At 37.3% G+C, this 21,906-nt stretch overlaps 1 protein-coding gene across 1 annotated transcript; it reads right to left on the bottom strand.

The window, feature by feature from the left end:
• Positions 1–4,468: 4,468 nt before the first annotated feature.
• Positions 4,469–10,363, bottom strand: LOC124173278 (zinc finger protein 418-like). Its single transcript, XM_046552797.1, has 3 exons — positions 10,333–10,363; positions 6,182–7,018; positions 4,469–4,500 (listed from the first exon to the last, which is right to left on the bottom strand). The coding sequence occupies exons 1-3, from the start codon at positions 10,361–10,363 to the stop codon at positions 4,469–4,471; spliced, it is 900 nt and encodes a 299-aa protein (XP_046408753.1).
• Between the last annotated feature and the right edge of the window lie 11,543 nt (positions 10,364–21,906).

Here is a 21,906-nt window from a genome sequence, read left to right on the forward strand (position 1 = left end):
CGCCTGTCATATAGCCGATCATGGATATTTTCAACCATCTCCCCGTCAACTTGTTCGCTTTCACTCCGCCTTGCTTTCCCTTGATCGCTGCTTCTTCTGATGGTATCCTTCAACATTCCTCCGTTCTGCACATCCCACAGATGTTTTCTGCAACGCTCACATTGAACGTGATTGAATATATATTTCTGGGTCGATCGGTTCTCCCTATGCCACTCTCATTGTCCCTTCGCGCTTGGTCTCCAAAATATATCTTACTAAGAGGTAATCTATCTAGTAAGTATCTAGTACCTAGTAAGTATGCACGGTAAAGAAGGGACAACGAATCTTGGGTCCAATTTTTTGTTTTTAATGAAAATTATTTCATTTAAACTCTTATGAGTCTTTCCCAAATACATGTTTGAACGCCGTGAACGTAATCAAGATATTTGCAAACGTGCTAAGAGAGTTAAGGAACCTTGACACCAAATTTTTATTGCTTCATATTAATGCTTTTTTTAAATTTTTTCTCAAATATATATTTTCTTAACCCAGAAATTTTCAGCAAATAACGTGTTATGAAATGCTACTTGAGAATTGAAATACGCCATGGATTATTTTTTAACTGTTCAAGTGACACGCATTGTGTTTACAGAAATAGTATTTGAAGTAATTGATATTTTTTGTTAAGTGAACACTAAATCTGACCGTGAAACTAATTAAAACATGAAAAACTATTCAGAACACTTCTATCCTCGTTACGTAAAAACTTAAAGGGAAAACGAATGAGAGAGCGCAAGAAAAGGGCGAATGATCAATTGACCGCTGGCGGTCATTATAGGCATGCGGCTTGCCCCGGTCATTCTAGTGTTAACACGTGTGTTTTACTTGCAGTCAAACTGCCTCTAGTTTAGCAATCAAGTCAATTTGGGTGGTGCACCATAGTGAAATAGCAGAATGTTCCGACTAAGGACAGCTTCTCACTTCCCTTGGGTGCAGCAGGTGTTCAGGTTACGGGTCTCCTGCCACTTCGGATCGGAAGGAACGAAAGTCAATGGTGGGTTTTCCCAATATTAGTGCAAGCAGCCTGTCGTCTTTAAATCAAAAGATTACCAAAACGCGATTGAAGTCGTGCATGCATGCGATAAAATAAAATATTTTCCTCCTCCTCTCCCTGCGTCAAAAATGCGCTTAACATCGAGAAACGAAATTATTTTATCGTTACATTTAGTAAGTTTGGATAGTTATAAAATATAAAATAACAATAAAAGGTTCAACTTCTTTTATTAAGCGACTGATTTATCTGCGGTTGCTGAACAGTTGAAAGAGAACAAATTCCCCAAGGCCGTACTCTTTGGTGGGCAAAGTAGGGGGTGGGAAGTGTGTGTTTGTGAATGAGACCTACGCGGAAATTTGTTCCTCAGAGAAAATCTGCAAGGTGAGTGTTTGAGTTGCGCGATTGTTTGGTTTCACAGTGGTTTTGCTTGATTTCAGTGTTTTACTCCCCCCCCCCGTCAGCATTTTAACTTTCCAACCACCTCTCCACTTTGCCCACCAAAGAGTACGGTCTTGGGGAATTTGTTCTCTTCCAATTTGCCTTCTTACTTTTTAAATCCTTTTCAATGAAATATAGGAAGACACATTTAACCACGTGCCCACATTGCGCCGATTCTCGCGTGTTTACTCTCAAGCGTACGGCGGATACGCACGAAAATCGCTATTATTCTGTTATTATCAAATACTTACAGCTGCTTTTTTAATTATGTCTTTATAATTCTCTAACTTCTTGTCGCCAACTTAGGTTTTCGCGCAAATCCACGTCATTGTTTTGTAACTCAACATTTAAGCAATTTTTTCGAAGACATTCCTCTTCAATCACTCCTGCAGCAATCATCAACATCCCTAAAGGGTTGATATATAGATATTAAGATAGTATAATATCTATATTCGTATAGTACAAAGTTTTTTTGTCCAAAATTATTAGCGCAGTAAAGTAAAAATCATTATCTAAAATACGTCATTTTCGAAAAACAGAAAAAGAACGTTTCCGTTAGAAAAAGCGCAACAGTGACGCAAAATATCTATGTTAACAATTTCTTTTCATAAAAAGTACGCATGGGGTGTGGTACCCCATACGGCAACATAACTCTTTAGTAAAAGTTGATTTCCAAAAAGTCCAAAAACTTACTTTTGTCTGCATTTTTCCGTATCCACACCACTGTGCGGCGCTCTCTCGCACAATTTGGATTTCCCGTTGTTTTTTTTATTCCTCTTCCTTCTACTCCCTGTTGAGCCCCACATATCGCGTCGTTACTCTGTGTAAAGTTCCCGACCCTTCCTTTACCACCGACACTCGCTAATCCCTCGTTGGGACACCGAAACTCTCTAACCTATTCACGCTCTATCCCATTTTTCTTTTCCAAATTTATTAGGTTTTTGCCTGCCCTTTCTCAACCTCGCCCTCTCCTATTCAGTAATATTAATATTTTGTCCACAGACCTAAGCACTAAGGGCGGATCGAAAAAATCGATTTTCAAATCCATCTGGCCCTATGAAAATAAGTTTTGGGACCGATCAAAAATAAGGCCTGAAAAATTTGAGACCTCTACGTGAACCCCTGACCCTCGCTCAAATGCATTAAGGGGGGGGGAGGGTCAAAATTCGAAAATTATAATATTTTATGGTCATTCCCTACAGATTTTGCCGAGTTACTGCCCTCATAGGGCAAAGAGTTCGTGCATTTTGACGTATCTGCCACCGTTTAGCCAAAACATGCTTAATTTGAGTCCGCGCCCGCAAAGAAAACATTCCAACGCCCATGCAGCGTCGCGGATACAAGAACAGCAAGCCGATCCCGTTCCCTCCCCGCTCACTTCTCTCCCTCCAACGCCTCGAATGCAGCAAAATTTTTCCCGCGTGTGCTGCTAGGAGGGTGTTCATCTTTGATAATATGAATAATAAGATGGTAGAGGGTAAAAATCGATGCGTAGTTAGACTTGTCCCTTATTTGGCGCCTAGTCGGCGTTAAACAACTCGATGTTACCAACTTTTGGAGAAGTCATGAAATATTTTTAGATCCGAGAACGTAGGGAAGGAGCCTGCTGTCTATGAAGAGGCCTCTCGAGTGGCTATAAATGTGTGCGAACTATGGTGACGCGCTTCTCTTCCATTATGAATGTGACTAAATGGATTTAGTGGTTTCATAGGAAGTACTGTAACTTGCGGAAAATTAGAATAGGCCAAATGTAGGGTTTTATCGAAGTATAGAACTCAAACAAATTTAAAGGAACGTTTTAAATTATGCGATATTTTTGCGTGTAAGTGCAAGGAGGAGCATAAGTTTCCCTGAATGAAGCAGTATTGAATATATATGTGATGAGAGAAAGAGAAGAGGACTTATCAATACAAGTTTCAAGGGGAATGTGTGGCGTAAGTTGAATAAATAGGGTCCCACTTTTGGAGGTTTGCCTCCCCCGTCGGAAGATAAGCAAAAGTTATAAAATCTGCGATTAACGATTCCTTTCCGAGTGAAAAGTAGATATAAAAATTAAATTAATTAAAAAATTATGATGGTACCAAGCAAATATCGCCCCAAAATGAGGCATCATCCCTTTGCTATAAGCATTATTCCAAAATCCCTCGCAGTGTGGGTAAAGTCTTCTCGGGATTCCCACCGGGTTAATTTTTCCATAATGGCCAACGTTTCAACCTCCGATTCGGGGCTCATCCTAAGGGATAAATTTTGTTGAACCCCGAAAAGAGTTTACTCACATCAATGTTTTCTTCGCGGTCGCGGACTCAAATGAAGCATTTTGTGGCTAAAAGGAGGTAGATGCGTCAAAATGCACGAAATTTTTGTCCTAAAAGGGCAGTAACTCGGCAAACTCTATAGGAAATGAATAAAAATATTATATTTTTCGAATTTTGACCCTATGTCCTGAATTGCATTTGAGCAAGGGTCAGGGGTTCACGTAGAGATCTCAAGATTTTCCAGTCTTATTTTCGATCAGTCCCACAACTTTTTTCATTGGGCCAGATGGATTTGAAAAAATCGATTTTTGCGATCCGCCCTGCTGTACACGGATAATATTTCATTCCCTTATTTAATGGTGCTCATTAAGTTTCACAATGTAGCTCAGTATCAAGTATTCCGAGAAAATACCATTGGCGTTATTAAATCACAATTTTCCCTATGTTCCAGGGCCGCTCTGCGAAAGGCTGCAGTTCTTCGTCAAAGGAATCAGTTTCGCATAGTATTACCATGCTGAATATAAAAACCACTCCAAACTCCATTCGATATTCGAGCATATCTCCTATCACAATTTCGTCATAATCCATGGTGGTCAAGTAAATATTTTCGTGACGCTATTAACTTGATAGCCTATTCGTTTCGTTTAAGAATATATATTTATAGCGCCCAAGGCCCCCTGAAAATTCCTTCCCTTTTCTGCCTGGCCTTTAGACTTCGATCTTTGAAGTACACTAGACCGTTTCAACACTTGTTCACAGCTGCATGTTGTAAAACTGTTTAAGTAATAATGAGGAAATCAAAGCAGATGAGAAGATCGATGGATTCGTGGAGGACGCAGCTCGCCAAGCGTGAAATAGCCCCTCTTATAGGACCCTGCCGCAACGTCTCGATTCCGCATGCTGATAGGAGAGAGACTATTAGACTATTCTCTCGGTCCGAGGCGAAGATCGTCTTCCCTCAGCCGGAGGCGATGAAGACGGACGGAGAGTTTGGAAGTGGGAAGAGAGAGAAGGAAGGGAAAGAAGGGAGGGAACTAGAACGACCTTGAACGATGGAACTCTCGCCTCTTGCTCGCAACTCCGGAGCAATCTATCGGCTTCTTGAAAATTAAAAGTCAATACGATTCCCTCCTATGCCGTAAGCCCTCTAGAATATACTTACTCTATAGTTTAGAACTCTCATAATCAGTCATACATTATCAATTTGATATTTCATAATTCAATATCAATTTAATATTACATAGAAGCACTACATGAACTAACATCGATCAGACAAACTAACATTAATTAACCAAACAATTAGAATTGATACTACATTAAAAAATATTCTTGAGGCTGAATGCCTTAAACTTTTATCAAAAGTGTTCAGATGCATGGCTTCCATTTAAATTCGAACACTTTTCTACCATTCACTCCATCTACCATTATAATAGCAGTTAAAGATAAAATAATGATTTATTAGACCCTTGAAAATAAAGTAAAGTTACTTGAACATTGAGAAATTAGGTCACAGACCTAAATGAATATTATTGTATTATTTTCACATTATGACGCAATTCTTTCATTTCAAGCATGCAGCTATCAAAGTAATAATAAATATTAACCTTTTAAGCTAATGAACACTAATTAATTAGAATCCTTAGACTGTTTTTAAATGACAGAAAACGTGAATTTATTGAGACGACTTTTCACAATCAATGCAAGAATAAGGCTTCTTTCCTATGTACACGCATGTGTAAGACAAGGTTTCGTTTGGTAGTATAAGACTTTTCACATTCACCGCAGGAATAAGATTTCTCCTTCGTATGAGTCCGAATGAGATAGGCAAGATGACTCTTTACCGTGAAAGACTTTTCGCATTCACCGCAGCAATGAGGTTTCTACTTTGTATGAATCCTCATGTGACAGACAAGGTTGCTCCTGACAGAGAAAGACTTCTCACATTCGCAACATGAAAAAGGTTTCTCCTTCGTATGAGTCCTAATGTGATAGAAAAGGGTACTCTTTTGAGAGAAAGACTTTTCACATTCACCGCAGGAATAAGGTTTCTCCTTCGTATGAGTTCGAATGTGTTGGACAAGGAGACCCTTTAGAGAGAAAGACTTTTCACATTCACCGCAGGAATAAGGTTTCTCCTTTGTATGAATCCTCATGTGGCGGAGAAGGTTGCTCCTATCAGAGAAAGACTTTTCACATTCGTTACATGAAAAAGGTTTCTCCTTCGTATGAGTCCTAATGTGATAGACAAGGGTACTCCTTTGAGAGAAAGACTTTTCACATTCACCGCAGGAATAAGGTTTCTCCTTCGTATGAGTTCGAATGTGTTGGACAAGGAGACCCTTTAGAGAGAAAGACTTTTCACATATGCCGCAGGAATAAGGTTTCTCCTTTGTATGAATCCTCATGTGACGGAGAAGGTTGCTCCTATCAGAGAAAGACTTTTCACATTCGTTACATGAAAAAGGTTTCGCCTTCATATGAGTCCGAATGTGATTGATAAGGTGACCCTTTCGAGAGAAAGACTTTTCACATTCACCGCAGGAATAAGGTTTCTTTGTTGTGCGTGGACTATCTGTGCACGATTTCCCATCTGCAATGGAGCTTCTCCTCACTTCCCTCACATTTTTCTTCTCCGTTGTTCCACCAAAGTTTTCCTTAATAACCCCATTTCCTTTTTGTATCACCCCTTGCCTTTTACATAGTGGCTTATTCAAACTCTTGGATGAGGTGGGCTGATAAGAACTATCAGTTTCTCCTCTTGAGACAAGGGTTTTGAGGGCCAAATGTTTTCCGATTGACATATTTGCATCTATATCCAAACTGCCATAACCACAATGAATCTTGAGGTGCTCGATGAGATCATATTTGGCATTGAATGCATCCCCACAGTTGAAGCAATGGTAACAATTGTCCTTTGATCTGGCACGCTTCCCAGGATGTTTGATCATGCTAGTACTTATCTCTTTGTTTTCTCGCACAACTGCCTTGGTGTCATTCTTTCCACTGTCAGTAACCCTGAAAACCTTTGTGGAGTCTGGATTATCACAACCACCTGTTCTCCCCGCAACAGTCGTTGTTGCTCTATCTCCTCTGATTTTAGACACATGCCTAGATTTCGAATGAAACTGTCCATCACCAGGAATTGAGCACAGAGTTATTTTATCAGCAAGCAGGGAACCACACACTTCAATGTCTTTATCCGTCACCTTCCATGCTTTTCTTGAATGTGACGCTCTAGTTTTTGGTTCAAGGAGAGCAAAAAAACCGGTGGCTCTTTCAGGAGCTGGGAGATCTAGAAAAGAAATCCACATTTAAAATAAGTAAAGTCAAGCATGTAACCTACGATTTGTTGGCCTAATTTACAATAGCCATTAGAAAAATATCAAAATAGCCACTTCAACCAATGTTACAGTTAGATGCTATGCCCATAAAAAAGGTGTAAGTCAATTTTCTATGGTGGTTTCCAAACGTTTTTTCACAAATTGATTGGCGCTGCTGCTGAGAGAAATTCAGCAAGTTATTATATGCTAACCTCAAATATCTACTTCAAAAAACACCTAAGTGCACCATATTAAGCATCAAAGTAACCGTTAAGTCAATTTACAAATGGCATGACATACACAATGTTAAATTGAAACAATTACCCTTATTATTAAACAAAAATATGTACTTCCCGGCAGTACCACACGTAAGATATACAGAATAAAAACGGACTGGAACTGCAGGTGCCAGAAGGTTATTTAAGCCCACAAACAAATGACTGCTAGCTTAAGGAATCATTGAGGGGAAGATAGGTGGACAAAAACGCGGAATATTTTACGATTTTACCTTCAAGGATAACACGAATTCAAAAAACGAAATATTTGAGGTGCAAAACCAAGGACAACAATGGAAAAAATTGAAGATCAATTTCTCTGCAGGGCAGTCCCTTCAATTTCTAAAGAAACTTAAGTAACCACGGTACCTTGCAATATTGATAAAATTCTTTCAAGTTTAAAGGCCTAGGGTATTATTGATCTCATACCTAGGTTAACATTAAGGATGGTCAGATAGGATGCCTCATATCCAAATATCCATTGATATCGCCATTCATTAGATACATCAGATCCGAATTTGCAGATGGCATCGGATCTGGATCCAAAGTTTTAATTTATAGCTTCAGTGAATGCACACCCCATCACAGTAGAGTGGAAAGAGTTCTGATTCTCTCTTTGAATGTGCCTTCACAGTGCCGCCCCTATCTCTTTCTGCAAGTCTTTGATTGAAAGCATGAATGAGTCAGGATGGATTGGTTTCCTTCAGAACAGACCAGTTATGTATAATCTTAAAATGACAAAAAGCTTGCAGTGTTTGAATAATGCTTCCACCATTTAGATAAAAGGCTTTGCATGCAAACAGGAATTTAATCGGCAAACTGTACAATTCGTAACGCATTCAAACCACATTACTTCCCAGCTCCATCCTAGGGCGACCTAAAATCGTTCCTTAACACTGGCAGGGTTCAATTCACCATAAATTAGGCATAGCAAGCAATCACCCTAAATGCCGGATTCATGAGTAAGTCTGCAGCAATATCTTTTGTATTTCCTCACTGTCGATTTATAGACTTAATTTGAAAAAGATAAAAATATCAATGATTCCTGAATACCAGGTGGTCGACAAGTATCCAATTTCTAAATCCCTAGCTCTTCCCTTATAGTAAATCGATTAGCTGCAGAAAGGACCACAATGCAAGATATTATTTCAATTTTGAATATGACCTGAATCAATTTTCATTAAAGCCGTGGTTTTTAAAAAGTAAAGCAATGTACAAAATGGAAGTATAGCATCCTAATGAAAAAATATACCTAGCAGTTATAAGTTAAATTACATCCGAATTATTCAAACTTCTCATACCCACCGTCAATGAGGGTGATGTGTTGTACAGTGGAACCTCGTTAAAGCGAGTACGGGCTATAGCGACACCCCCGCTATAACGAGAGATGGCCGATGCACCTTCAATTGACCCTATAATAAGCGTGTTAAAAAATTCGTTTTTACGAGATCCTTTCGGTGTTAGCTCTCGCCATAGCGAGGGTTTCACCGCCGGAAGACTTTCATCAAGACTCCTTAACCTCTGTAATTGCTAGCGATCTGTTAGAAATGAAGTTAATGGAGTGCTCAGTCTCAAATTTATGTGGTAAACTGTCGTTCGATAAATATAATGATTGACGAAACAATGCTTTGCACGATTTTTATTCAGTGCGGCGCTTATAAATTGTTTGAATAGTTAGTCGTTATATGAGTAAGGTAATTTAGTGATGCAAAAAAACATCGCCTTTCGTCTGGATTTATGCTTACGTTTATCGGATAGATGTTTATCTGTCGCCGCACCACTCCTGTTCCTGTATATCTGTTCGCAACAGGTACATTGGCTATTATTTGCTCCACCTCCGGTAAAGCGACAATTCGCTATAGCGAGTGTTTATTAGTGTACCGTGGGGTGTCGTTATATCGAGGTTGCACTGTACTTCATTATACCACTTTCAAAAATTTGGATGAAACTATAGCCTTGAAATCTTAGCTACAAAGAATAAGAAAGCACGGGCTGGTTGGTTACGGTCATTACTCTGCAGAACTATAACTTCTGGACACAAGGCATTAAAATTGAGTTTATCTCATTTTTAGCCAAATCAGTTTTTTTCCATGTTCACTTCTTCCATGTCCACTTCTCTTGTTTGACCTAATAATGCACAGTTGCCATGAGCACAAAAGAGTGAATTGGATGGGGTGTGTATCAAAGCCGAATTTTCCCATTATTTCAAAACTGAAACAAACCATTTGTGCTCATTTCAACAAGTTCCATGTCAACTTTGTCTATGGACGCCACGATTGACATGAGAGCTGGAATCTCATGCTTAGTATGCTTCACAAGTGATTTCTTAGTACTAGTTTTCTGTTAACCAATATTAAAGGTATATTTATTAGGTAAAGTATGGGGGAATTCCCACATGAATGCATATGACTGCAAATATTTCTTTCTTTCACTGAAACATGAAGAAAGTTCTAATACACAATTGCCGACCTGATTACATTAACCAGCAGAACTGTTTACATAAACTTAAGAAATTATAGAAGAATGACCAATTCAGATGCTACATCCTTCACAAGTGGAGTGTCTGAAAACCTAGTGTCAGAATTCAACCAAATTTTGTTGTTATAGTCCATTGCGAGTTGTCCTCAAATCAGTCCTCATGTGGGGTTACATGTACAACCAATATTTCAAACTACAAATCCAGTTAAACATTTGCAGGTCAAATGTATTCATGTATAAGAGCCACTCTGCAAAGGGTGAGCATTAGTCTAGTGCTTAAGCTGTCCAGTTGTCACCTAGAGGACCTGGTGTCAAGCCGCGCATAAAAATAAAATTTTCAGCAACCTTGATAGAAATATTGATGAATAACATGCTTCTGAGGAATAGAACGTGGAATGAAAGCACAAAAAATTTCATGCCAGGATCGCAAAATTTGATTGGATTCTGAAATCCAGTTTTGGGACATTTGCCTAATAAGAATTAGTTACAAGTCTTTTCTGTGAAGTCATTTTCAAGCACTTAAGAGCACTTACCCAATGCCTCCGTCATAGACTCCATGGCCATTGTCTCTTTCTGAATCAGCTCTCCATTCTCCATAGAAGTAGGCTGAAAGTAAGCATCAAAATATGAATGGACAGGGAATTGGAACTATCTTAGCAGTTGATAAAATGCAACTACTTCTTAAACCATATAAACGCATATATTAGCTAATATTTTCCATGTGACCAAGAAGTAAATCAATAATATTTATGATAAAATATGAATTCTCTATGGATGACAGCAAACGTAAATATATCTGAGTTTCCATCCTTTCAAAACGATAAAAAAATCATAAACAGCAGTGGATACGAAATCCAATTGACTCTGTGGTCTACACCCATTACATTCCATTGTATGCCTTCTGTCTCGACTTCCATAATAAAAATTGTACTTATTTATTTATACATGTACTTATCCTGTGAATTGAGCACTCTCATAAATCGCATTAGCTGTAATGACATACCTTGTGACTCTCAAAACACATTTTTTGCATATCGATATCATTTTATGCTTCTTTTAGGAGGAGATAATAGGGAACTTAAGTTTTTCAAAATTATCGATACGAATTTCGGCTTTGACAGGGGACGAGTTAGCGTAGCGAGTCGATCGGGTGCTTGAATTCTTCAAGCGGGTAATTAGGGGGATGGGAGCATTGTTGTGTCACGTGTTGTCGAGTATTGTGTCTATAAGTGTTTCAAATATTCACAATTTTCTCCGCCGTTATTTTTTTAATGGGAAAGGATCTTAATTGTTTACTCATAAAAGATGTATAATGTTCAATAGGATTTCATTTGACGGATAATTATTTCTATGGATAGGTTAAGTATAACATTGAGAAATAATTGAACTCAGATTTCAAGATAGTGGCGACTTGGTGGTTATTTTTCAACTCTTAAAGTCCATAAGCGTTGTGATAGGCGAATCTTGAAAATGAAACGCAGATCCGTTAGATAAATATATAAAGATGTACCACTCACAAAATATATGTCCATCATGCAATATGTAAAATACTAAATTGTAACCATTTCCCAAATTTCTTTAGTTTTAAAGAAATAGTTTTCAAGATATTACAATTTGCAAAATGGCCTTGATAATGGTAACGGTATTTCAACTAAACAGCAATCTACTACAGACATATACTATTGATTTCTTTCCATTCAATTCTGGTCCCCAATAATTGCCAACAAATCTATACCCGCAATGCTATAGATTTAATTCCAGTCATTGGTCATCTACTCTAGAATTCCTGGCCAACAAAGCCCGTAGATGTGCAATTCTAAATGTAATAGCAATTCGATATAATTTGTGAAAACGCAGTTCGATATATATCGAATGTGAGACTACTTACAAAACATATTTCCATTGTTTATTGTGAGGAATACAGAGATGCACTCATTCACAAAATTTTATTCGCCTAACAGGTATAGTAATCAAGTTATGCCAATTTGCGTATTTGCTACAATAATCGATTCAATCTTTCGATCATACTGATATCAGTATTGTAACAGCCGCAATGCTATAGATTTTAATTCCAGTCATTGGTCATACCATATAATTCCTGGTCAACAAAGCTCGTCGATGTAAAATTCTAAATGTGATAGGAATTCGATATGAATTAGTGAAAACGAAGATTCGATATATATCGAACGTGAGACTACATGCAAAACATATTTCCTTTGGGTATTGTGAGGAATACCAAGATGTACCCATTCACCAAATTTCATTGCTCCAATGGATATACTATTTAAGTCAGGCCAATTTACGTATTTGCTATTTTAATCGAATCGATCTTTCGATAATACTGCCATCTGTACTGTAAAATCCGCAATGCTTTTGATTTATCTTCCAGTCTATGGGTATCTTCTATGTAAATCCTGGTCAGCAATGCCCGTGGTTGTAAAATCCTACGTGTTATAGCAATTCGATATATATGAAGAAAAATCATATTCGATATATATCGAACGTGAGACCAAATACAAAACATTTTTCCATTGGGCATTGTTAAGAATACCAAGATGTAACCATTCATCAAATTTCATCGGTCCAACTGGTATACTTTTCAAGTTATACCAATTTGTGTATTTTCTAAAATAATTGAATCGATTTTTCGATCACACTGACATCTGTACTGTAAAATCCGCAATGCTATTGATTTAACATCCAGTCCATGGGTAACTTCTTTAAAATTCCTGGTCAACTATGTCCTTAGATGTAAAATCCTATATGTTATAGCAAATCGATATATTTTAAGAAAAAGTAGATTCGATATATATCGAACGTGAGACTGTATACAAAACATGTTACCATTGAGCATTGTGAGGAATACCAAGATGTAGCCGTTCACCAAGTTTCATTGATCCAACGTATACACTAATCAAGTTATGCCAATTTGCGTATTTGCTATAATAATCGAATCGTTTTTTAGACTATACTGACATCTGTTCGGTAAAAGCCGCAGTCCTATTGATATCCCTTCCATTCTATGGTCACTGCCTTCTCTACTATCCCCGCTTTCAAAATTTAGCCTATGTTCTTAAATTGGTGACGTAGATAGACGCGATGCGTGTATTTCTTGCGGGGGCCTATTACAAAAAGATATAAATTCATATTGATATATCTTCGTAAGGAAACAATACCCATCTAAATAATTTATGTGTACGCATAATTAATTTCTTCCTTTACATAATGTTATAATTTTTATCCCCGTAACTATGTAAATAAGCCCAAAAAAGGCTCAATCGAAGATAACCTTGTATCGATCATAACTTCGACTCTAATCGCTCGATCCGCTTGATTTAACTTTTGTCGGAGAAAAGACATTAACAGTAGTATTATATATGACGTTCATATTCATAACTTGATTTAGAAAAAAGTTATTAGCGATTTAAGCGTAACCAAGGAGATTGGTATCGATATAACTCGCACATGAATCGATCGATCGGAATGTTTATCATTGCAAAAGTTGACCATTTTATTAATATTATTACTCTGAAAATTTCATTTCTCTAGCTTAAACGGTTGCTAAGATATTCAAGATTGCATGCTCCACAAAAAAATGGCGACAATGATTTTTCGCGTGCAGGACATTTTTCGGAATTTAATTATGAATTAACCAAGAGGGTTACGGCGAAAGTAAGCTAAAACGTGAGGGTACGAAGTACCCTCTAACGGTTTTTCCAGAAGAGTCCAAATTTTCATATGGCACATGTCTCAAGGCTGAAATCCGAGTTTGAAAATTCGCCCATCTCGACAATGTAAAATCGAAATCGTTTATTCCTCGGAATTGTTTCAACGTACGAAAATTCCAAGATAGGCAAAAAATTAACCAAAGAATTCTCTACCTTTTTGGCAAAGGAATTTGTCGTACGATTATTTCAAGTTGGTCAAAAAAATTCCTAAAGTTTTCCCATAAGAAAAGCATTGAGAGCGTTCAAACACTAATAAAAAATACTAAATATCAATTCGCAGCTATGGCAACCACACCAAAAAATCAACCAAAAAATCTAGTCCATGTCCATTGAATATCATGTTCATCGGACGTTTAAAAGTACAAAATAAATGCGAAAAAGTCGTAGTCCCATAAGGCTCCCATGTTAATTCAAGTCGATATATCTCGAAAACTAATCGACTTTTTCAACTTTTCAGATTTTTCCTCCCGATGAATTTTTTTTTACATTTACGTCCAATATTCCATATACCCACAACTATCACAGTTTGGGCTACTAATTTGTGTCAATCACCCAATCAATGAATTACTTTCCAGCTTTAAATATGTCCAATAGTATTGAAGACTTATTCTTTGGAAGAACTGATCATTTTATGAGAATTAAATATATACAGTGAATAATGCCCTTGAGACATGTGCCAGATGTCAGTATAGCTACGCTATCTAACTATTTGTAATGCCTGCCAATGAGGAAAAAGCTGTCTTCATTTTTGCACAACTTCAGGAGTTCACAAAGTTCACTTGCCACTGGATGTGGTGTATCTGACTTAATGAGGGTGATTTTCACTAAATGCACTACTTCCTTTCTTGGGATACTCGGCAATAGATCCACTATGTCAAGTGAAACTAATATGCAACTATGTTGTAACAGTTGTTGTGAGAGCAGGCTTGCAAGTTCATCGTCACAATAAATCACTATAAAGAAATAGCCAAGTTTTCATTTCTTCAACTCTCACAATAAAGGATTTCCACATAGTTTCAGTGCTATATCAAGACAATGTTGGCAAGTTTGAATCGATTGGGCTACTTCAAAACCTGTGCAGAAAGTGTATAACAAGTTCAGTCATTTACACACGGTCTACTTGAGTCCTGTGGGCTAACTTGAGCCCAAAAGCTGAAAAATGATATTTGGTTCTGAGTGCTCTCAACTTCAGCAAAGCGATGTAGTTAGGTGCTTTGCTGGTAGGTATAGGCAGAAGGTAGACAATAGATTGAGTCTAGGAGGTTTGGAAAGTCACCATCGAGAGCAGTACTGGTTAATTAACTCACACGCGACTTTCTTTTTTATATCATTCAGTAAACTTTCATCAGTAAAAACATCAGGAATAGCGCAAAACTGGATATGATTACATATATTTCATATGAGGTCTATTGCCGAAGGAAACTGACGCCTTTTTGTGACCTAAGTAACTCATTTTTTGTACTGTATGTTGTTAAGCGCAACTTGTACACATTATCCAAAAATTAGGTGACTTGAGCACGTGGGCGGAGAGTAGGGATATATCTACTCTGAGCCGTGGGCTCAAGTAATTTATTGCCTCTTTTAATGTTCTTTAGTGTATGAAGGGTTTCCAATCAAGTTCCCCACATAAATTTTGTCACATTTTAAATGTTAAAGGACTGGGCCACCAATTACCCACTTACAATTCTAGAAACAATATGGAAAGAAGGTGGTCATTGGAGACAATCTTACTTCACAACTCATAATCAACGTAATTCAATTCTGTGATATACCCTTCGTTTATCTTCCCCCTAATTCATCCCAACCCACTCAAGCACTGGATGTGGTGTACTTTTGGCACTCAAATGAAGCGGAAGGGCATTATTCACTGTATATATTTAATTCTCATAAAATGATCAGTTCTTCCAAAGAATAAGTCTTCAATACTATTGCGAGCTGTTTTAGTAGAAATTAGAAAGCAACCTATAGGCAGGCTGAAAAGAAAGTTGGAGTAGTGCTCATATAATATAATCAGATTACAAGCCATTTGCCAGATTAAGAAAAATCCAAAGCCAATACAGACTTGTCTATGATTCGGAATGCATTTCTTCAAGGACTGTAAGAAAAGACAGAAGGTTTTGTGACACAACACACTCGGTGGAAGAAAAACTCCTATATCACCTGGATAGTCTAAAAGATAAGGTGTTAAAGTTGTCTGCATGGAGCCCACGATCTAAGCTTGAAGGCGGACCAAAATCAATGATGCCTTGCAGTACAAATTTGAAGATTTAGTAATGGAGCCCCTAAAACCAATAAAAACTAGTTTATTTTTAATTATTTAATTTTTTTCAGTATAGTTGGTAATTGCTCATTTAATTTAACTGGACTCTAAACTTTGCCATACACAAATCTAATTTTGCTTGTACAATACCTTTACAGTGTTGCTTGAAGTAATAATTCAAGTGCATTTTTGAAATTGAAATTTTTAAAATTATGTTTTCATAATAATTTATCTGCAAAATTTATGTTTTGAAGCCTACATGATGATTATAAATTATTCATTGCAATAACAGTCACCCTACTTGAACCAAAACGACCCTCAAATGGTATTTTTATGGGAATTACAGTTTGGGGTCGAGTAATCCAATATTAAGGTTAACTCAAGCCCAAATAAAATAAAATATTAAAGTATTTACTTTGTAATAAAATTTATGTTTAAGTATAAATTAATTTTTAAACATAATATAAATGTATATAATGAATATTTCAAAGACAGCAATACCGTAACACTACGCGTCATATGAGGATGTGACATGGGGGGAAGAAAGGAGAGTGGGAGGATTCGTTTGGAGGGACGTGGTCCTGTACCATGGGTTGGGGAAGAGGGGGAGGGGAAGAAAAGGGGGGAAGGGGAGGGTCCCGTTGTGGGAGGGCTCTTTGCTGATGGCTTGCTGGCGTGAACGAAAGAACGGGTGCTTACTACATACATGGATTATAAATTCAACAAAAATATAATGCAATATAGAAGGAAAAATACACACAAATGCATGATATTATTACCCAATTACCTTAACTTTAATCACAATACTGGCATGTGAAAAGAAACCAAAATCAATCACATTTACCCAAAACAAATGAAATCTAGAAAATAATAAAAAAATTAAACAAGAATCTTCACTTCTTGTGGTTCTCTGGTGTGAATACAAATATAAATGTAATGAGAACACCAAAATAAATCCTAAACATTACCCAATAATACACCCTGTCCTAAATACTAAATAATACACCCCTTTACGAGGAAAACAGAGGGGCCAAAAGAATATTAAAATGCAAGGGAAAAATATTGCAGGGCAATGGGACTTCTTCACAGTTAGCTCTTCTATTCTTGATCGAGGGATAGGGGAAAATCTTCGCGAATCTTTTTATCTTGGGGGGGTCTAATATGGGATAACAGTTCTATTTATCGACTCTTGGTCATGGATGGGTATGACCTCCTTGGCTGCCTCATATCATGGTCCCTGCATCTTCACTCGACGAGGCCTGAGAGAATATTTAATTACGGGCATCGAGTGTTCACTTTATTCCTCTTGGCGCAGGAAATCTACCCTTCTGTTCCCCTGTTTCCTTTTCTTCGCCACTCTTCACTTATCCCTTTATCTTCCACGATTCTCCTCTCTCTCTACCTCACCTCCACGTGACAGGCAAGACGCCTTCTGCTGTACAGCGTAGGCTTCGGCCACAATACGAATCCGGGGTAAATGTGTCTTCTGGAGCTTATATTTGTCCGGGTTTTACAACGAAGAGAGGGTTAAAATTCTGGGGTTTGAGCAGGTGAGGGAAACATGGGTAGAAGTGGGTTTTCTTAGAATCCTCACCATGGGGAGGAAGGTTTGACGAAACATGTTCTCATTTTGTAGAAGGAAGAGGTGCTGATTACATCACTCTCCATTTGCTGCTCACAGGTGTTATTTGGAGGGAGGGGATGGGGATAAAGAGGACCTTTCACTGGTCGTGCACTTAATACAGAAAAAACCCAAAATTGGGAAAGTGGGGAATCACGGGGGAAGGGGAAAAAACTTCACACTCCATTGAGGCTCAATTACACACTCTCACACGATATTTTATCAGATCTTCTTCCCTCGTGCACACCAATTTTAAGTTACCCATAAACCATGCCAAGTGCCATCAGTTAAAATACGTTGTGCCCATTTTTGAAAAAATTGATAATGGTTTCAAAATCTGAGCTCAAGTAGCCGTGTTTACAGAATTTAAAATTCAGGATTTCTCCCAAACATAACTTTCACCCATTAATTTCATTGAATGTGAATTTCATGCATACCTCAGTGGTATCAGTCTCCTTGGGTGATTCTTTCTTAGTCAAAACCAGCATAGAGTCCAGGTCTATCCCAATTGCTCCTGTCTCTTCAGCATCCACCTCTTCCCATTGGGAAGATGTTGAGGCCTGTGCCTGCATATGAGTCTACAATCAGCATCATTAAAGACAGATATACAGAAATAAAGAAATAGCTTCGTTAGTTTACCAAAAAATAATGATTCCTCCTTATTGCATTGATATATATCTACAAAGCACCCTAAAACATTCACTATTGTAATATTCACACGTTAATAGCTTGTGTGTGACAATTGTTAGCACTAAATTGTACAATAATCTATCAAAGTGCTCAAAAAAGAAAATAAAACACTAATCTTATCAAGAAAATATAGGATTAGTATCAAGTAAAAAATCACTTCTAATTTGTGAATGAATACTTGTCTAATGCTTGAATATGTGATTGAGACTAAGGTGTAATTTCAATTGCTTCAAGATATTGTTGCCATTATTTTTCTTTACTTTGACTTATCTTCTACGCATGTAACAAGTGTTTGAATTCCATGGATTAAATCCGCTAGATGGTTTATTCATCAACATTTTTATCAGTCTATCATTCTATACAGCCTACCATTCTATCATCTTCCAATATTACTTCACTGTACCGAGGGGTTGTAATTCTATATGTCAGGATAAAATAGTTTGATATTCTGTAGTGAGCCAGGTAATAAATAGCTAAGGAGTTCAAAGGAGCAACTCATAGCATGCAAACTATAACTGAAAGTTGTACTCATTCCACAGCCTATCTAACCTAAAGTACAGTGGATATAATATCCCTCTTTAAATACAAGAAGTAAGGCTAAAACGATTCTAAGCATGCTATTCCGATAACATTTTGATTTTTGGTGCATTTTTAGGGATGCACTGCAAGTAGTAACTGTATTAAATGTTTAATATCCTAAAAACAGAAAAATTAGTTTTTAAGAGAATAATCTCAATATTTTTAAGAAATTTTAAGGTTTACCAATGCAATTGACTCTGCAGTGTATGCAACCAGCTCACACTCATTGATCTCTGTAAAAAGTGAGGTATATTAAGACAAAATCTCAGTTGTTCATATCTGGGTGTAAAACTTGATAATCAAGTCTCCTGGGTGCAACATATGCAGAAGCTACACAGAAAAATGATGACTGCTTGTTTTTTGATTCTATAAGAAAAACAGTAGATATTGATGTATTATTGTCAACTTGTTATGGTGAATTCTACATGCATGAGATGATTAGTATCCTCTTCTGGGGCCCTAGACCCAGTTATAAAATAATTTTCAAAATTCAAAAGAGCATACTGCAGTTCTGAGGTAAAATGCCTTCTTACACACCATTTCACCCTTTAGTTCACAAATTGACTATACTTCCTCACCCCTGTGTGTTCATGTATGCTGCAATTGCTTGGGCAAAAAATTATATTTAGAATTATGCAACCAATGACAATTATCATTGTTAATAAACCAGTAGCGCTTCAAGCCTCCACAAAACATTTAACCCTTTAAGGTCCATAAGAAATATAGCCATAGTATTAAAACAAAAATTGCGTTTTTAGGCTAATATTGGTGCGTAGATTCCAAAAATATCAATTTCAAAGTGATATCTCTAATAGTTTATGAGATATCGTCTGGGACATATATGTCCCTATGGACGGTAAGGGTAAAATTCGTTCAAAATGAAAAAATCATGTGTGTTGATTAGGAAATGGTTTATTTTCATAATTTTGGCGAGTGAATTATGTTATCCTGTATTTTAAATAAAGTCTTATTCTAAATCTTAACATTTTATACTTATTGCAACATAAATTCCGTCCATAAATTATTAAAAATAACAAATAAACAGAAAGAAAAACGGAATAAATGAGAATTCAGAAGCTTTTCAGCGCATCAATCAACATCCAACATATTAAAATTTCCATTATATTGATCTTATTAATGATATTAAGAAAATTGTTTTATACATATTTTTGTTGATAGATAAACATGTCAAAAATACAAAAAACATAATGCATCATTTTTGAGACTGTGTCCCCCTACACACAGTGGTAACTGATAAAACAATTTCTATCTGTTGTATAACACAAATAAACATGGCATATTCCACACATATTTGCTGTTCGATTTTCAATTTTATTTTTTGCGCATTCTGCGCACCTTTTCCGGCTTGGCATTTTCACCAATTTATGTTCAGGCTGTGGTGCAGGCATACTGTTCCTACTACTACGGACAGGGCCAGCCGGGACACCTCTCTTTCTATTAGAATAGTTTCCTATGAGGAACCTCGCAATGATTTGTCTGTATTGAAGAGGCGAAATTGCCTTACAATCAGGATTTGCCCCCTCATTAAGTTGCGTGTATAAACAATGTGCGTTATTCACTGCAATGTCCAATAGATCGAAAAATATTCTCCAGTAGAACTTAATTTTTGCTTTCCTGTCAATTTCATACGTAATTTTTTTTGATCCATTAGATCGACCCCACCCATGAACTTGTTATATGCTATTATTATCTCCGGACAAGGAATTTGTATCTTTTCTGCAATTTTTGTTGTCTCCTGGAGACAGTGCTCGACTTATTTGAATCAATGAAATTTGACAACATTATTACCGATCTGTTGTCCATCCATTTCACGCAAGTGACACCATTTGCTGATAGCATGTGGCTTTCTCCACGTTTTAATTCTTTATCTGGCTTGAGGTTTTTTGGCATATGTTTTCTGTCACTGCAAGCCGTGCCACATATATATATATATATTTTTTTTTTTTCTAGTAATCTCAACTGAAGCAATGGTGAGTTGAAGAAATTTTCAATATATATTTCGCAGCACAAGTACTCAAGGGATTTACTCAGCAACGTTACAACTCCCTCTCCAAGACCATACTCTGGGTCAGTTTTTTTCCCGTATACAAGTCAAATTGATACAAATAGCCAGAATTTGAATTACATCTGCACCACATCTTAAAACCCCACTTTATAGGTTTACTTTTAATATACTGCTTCATGATGTTGTGACCTTTGAAGTGTATCATATGCTCATCTATAGACTGCTGTTTAGATGGTTTCCGCGCGTTCTGGAAACATTGATTGAAATGTTTAATCAGAGGCCGAACTTTGAAAGCTCGATCATAATTGGGGTGATTTCTGGGAAGCATATCCTCATTATTTGCTAAATGCAAAGCATTCCTAATGACTTCAAAACGCCTTCGCTTCGTTTTGCTTCAGGTGGGTCGTCAGGTGATGGCCAAGTTGAAATGATAGCAGGTGGGACAGAAGTCGGTATCAATTTTGATTTCACAGATGAGAATGTTTGCGGCGCAGAAGAGGGACCAGCAAGTGATAATTTTGGAATTGGGCGTTCGATGATTATTTCAACGCCCACGTTATCAGAATCTTCACCAAGGAAGCCTAAATCTTCTTCGTCAAGTGGAAGATTGTCTTCATCATCGCTCTCATCAGCAAGCAGAATATGCTCGATAGCATTGTCAGATACGGCGAATAAGCGATCAATTATCGGCATTATATTCAGTTGGCTAACCACTGCAACGAAGCAGTCCACAAGCGTATTAGCACCGCAATTATTGTAAAATGTATGAACTACATTCGCAAAAGGGGATAAATACTTAAAGTATATTTACTCACCTTGTTACTCTCAGTATCAGGCCACAGCAACACGAAGAGAATCACTGAATCAGCAGATGCTGTTGCGTCGTAGGAAGGTATTCTATGCACAGAACTGCATCAAAACACAGCAGGGGGCAGACTAAAAGTCGAGAACCTTGACCGTCCCACTAGAGTGGGAGGAGAACTATTGACACAGAAGAAAGGGCGGATTCGGCACCAGCAAAGCGGTATGGTGTACCTTTTCTTCAGAGGAACCCCAAGCCCCTGTTACAATGTACTTTTTTTACCCTCCCTCTATTTCTCGCTCCTTATACCAGGCCTAATGCGTTATTTGGTCGAATGTGTCTTTCCCAAACTACGTCATAGCACTTACTAAGTAAGAAAAAACACGAGATTCACTGTATGC

This window comes from Ischnura elegans, assembly GCF_921293095.1.
Source record: "Ischnura elegans chromosome 13 unlocalized genomic scaffold, ioIscEleg1.1 SUPER_13_unloc_4, whole genome shotgun sequence".
In the NCBI taxonomy this organism is placed as follows: domain Eukaryota; kingdom Metazoa; phylum Arthropoda; class Insecta; order Odonata; family Coenagrionidae; genus Ischnura; species Ischnura elegans.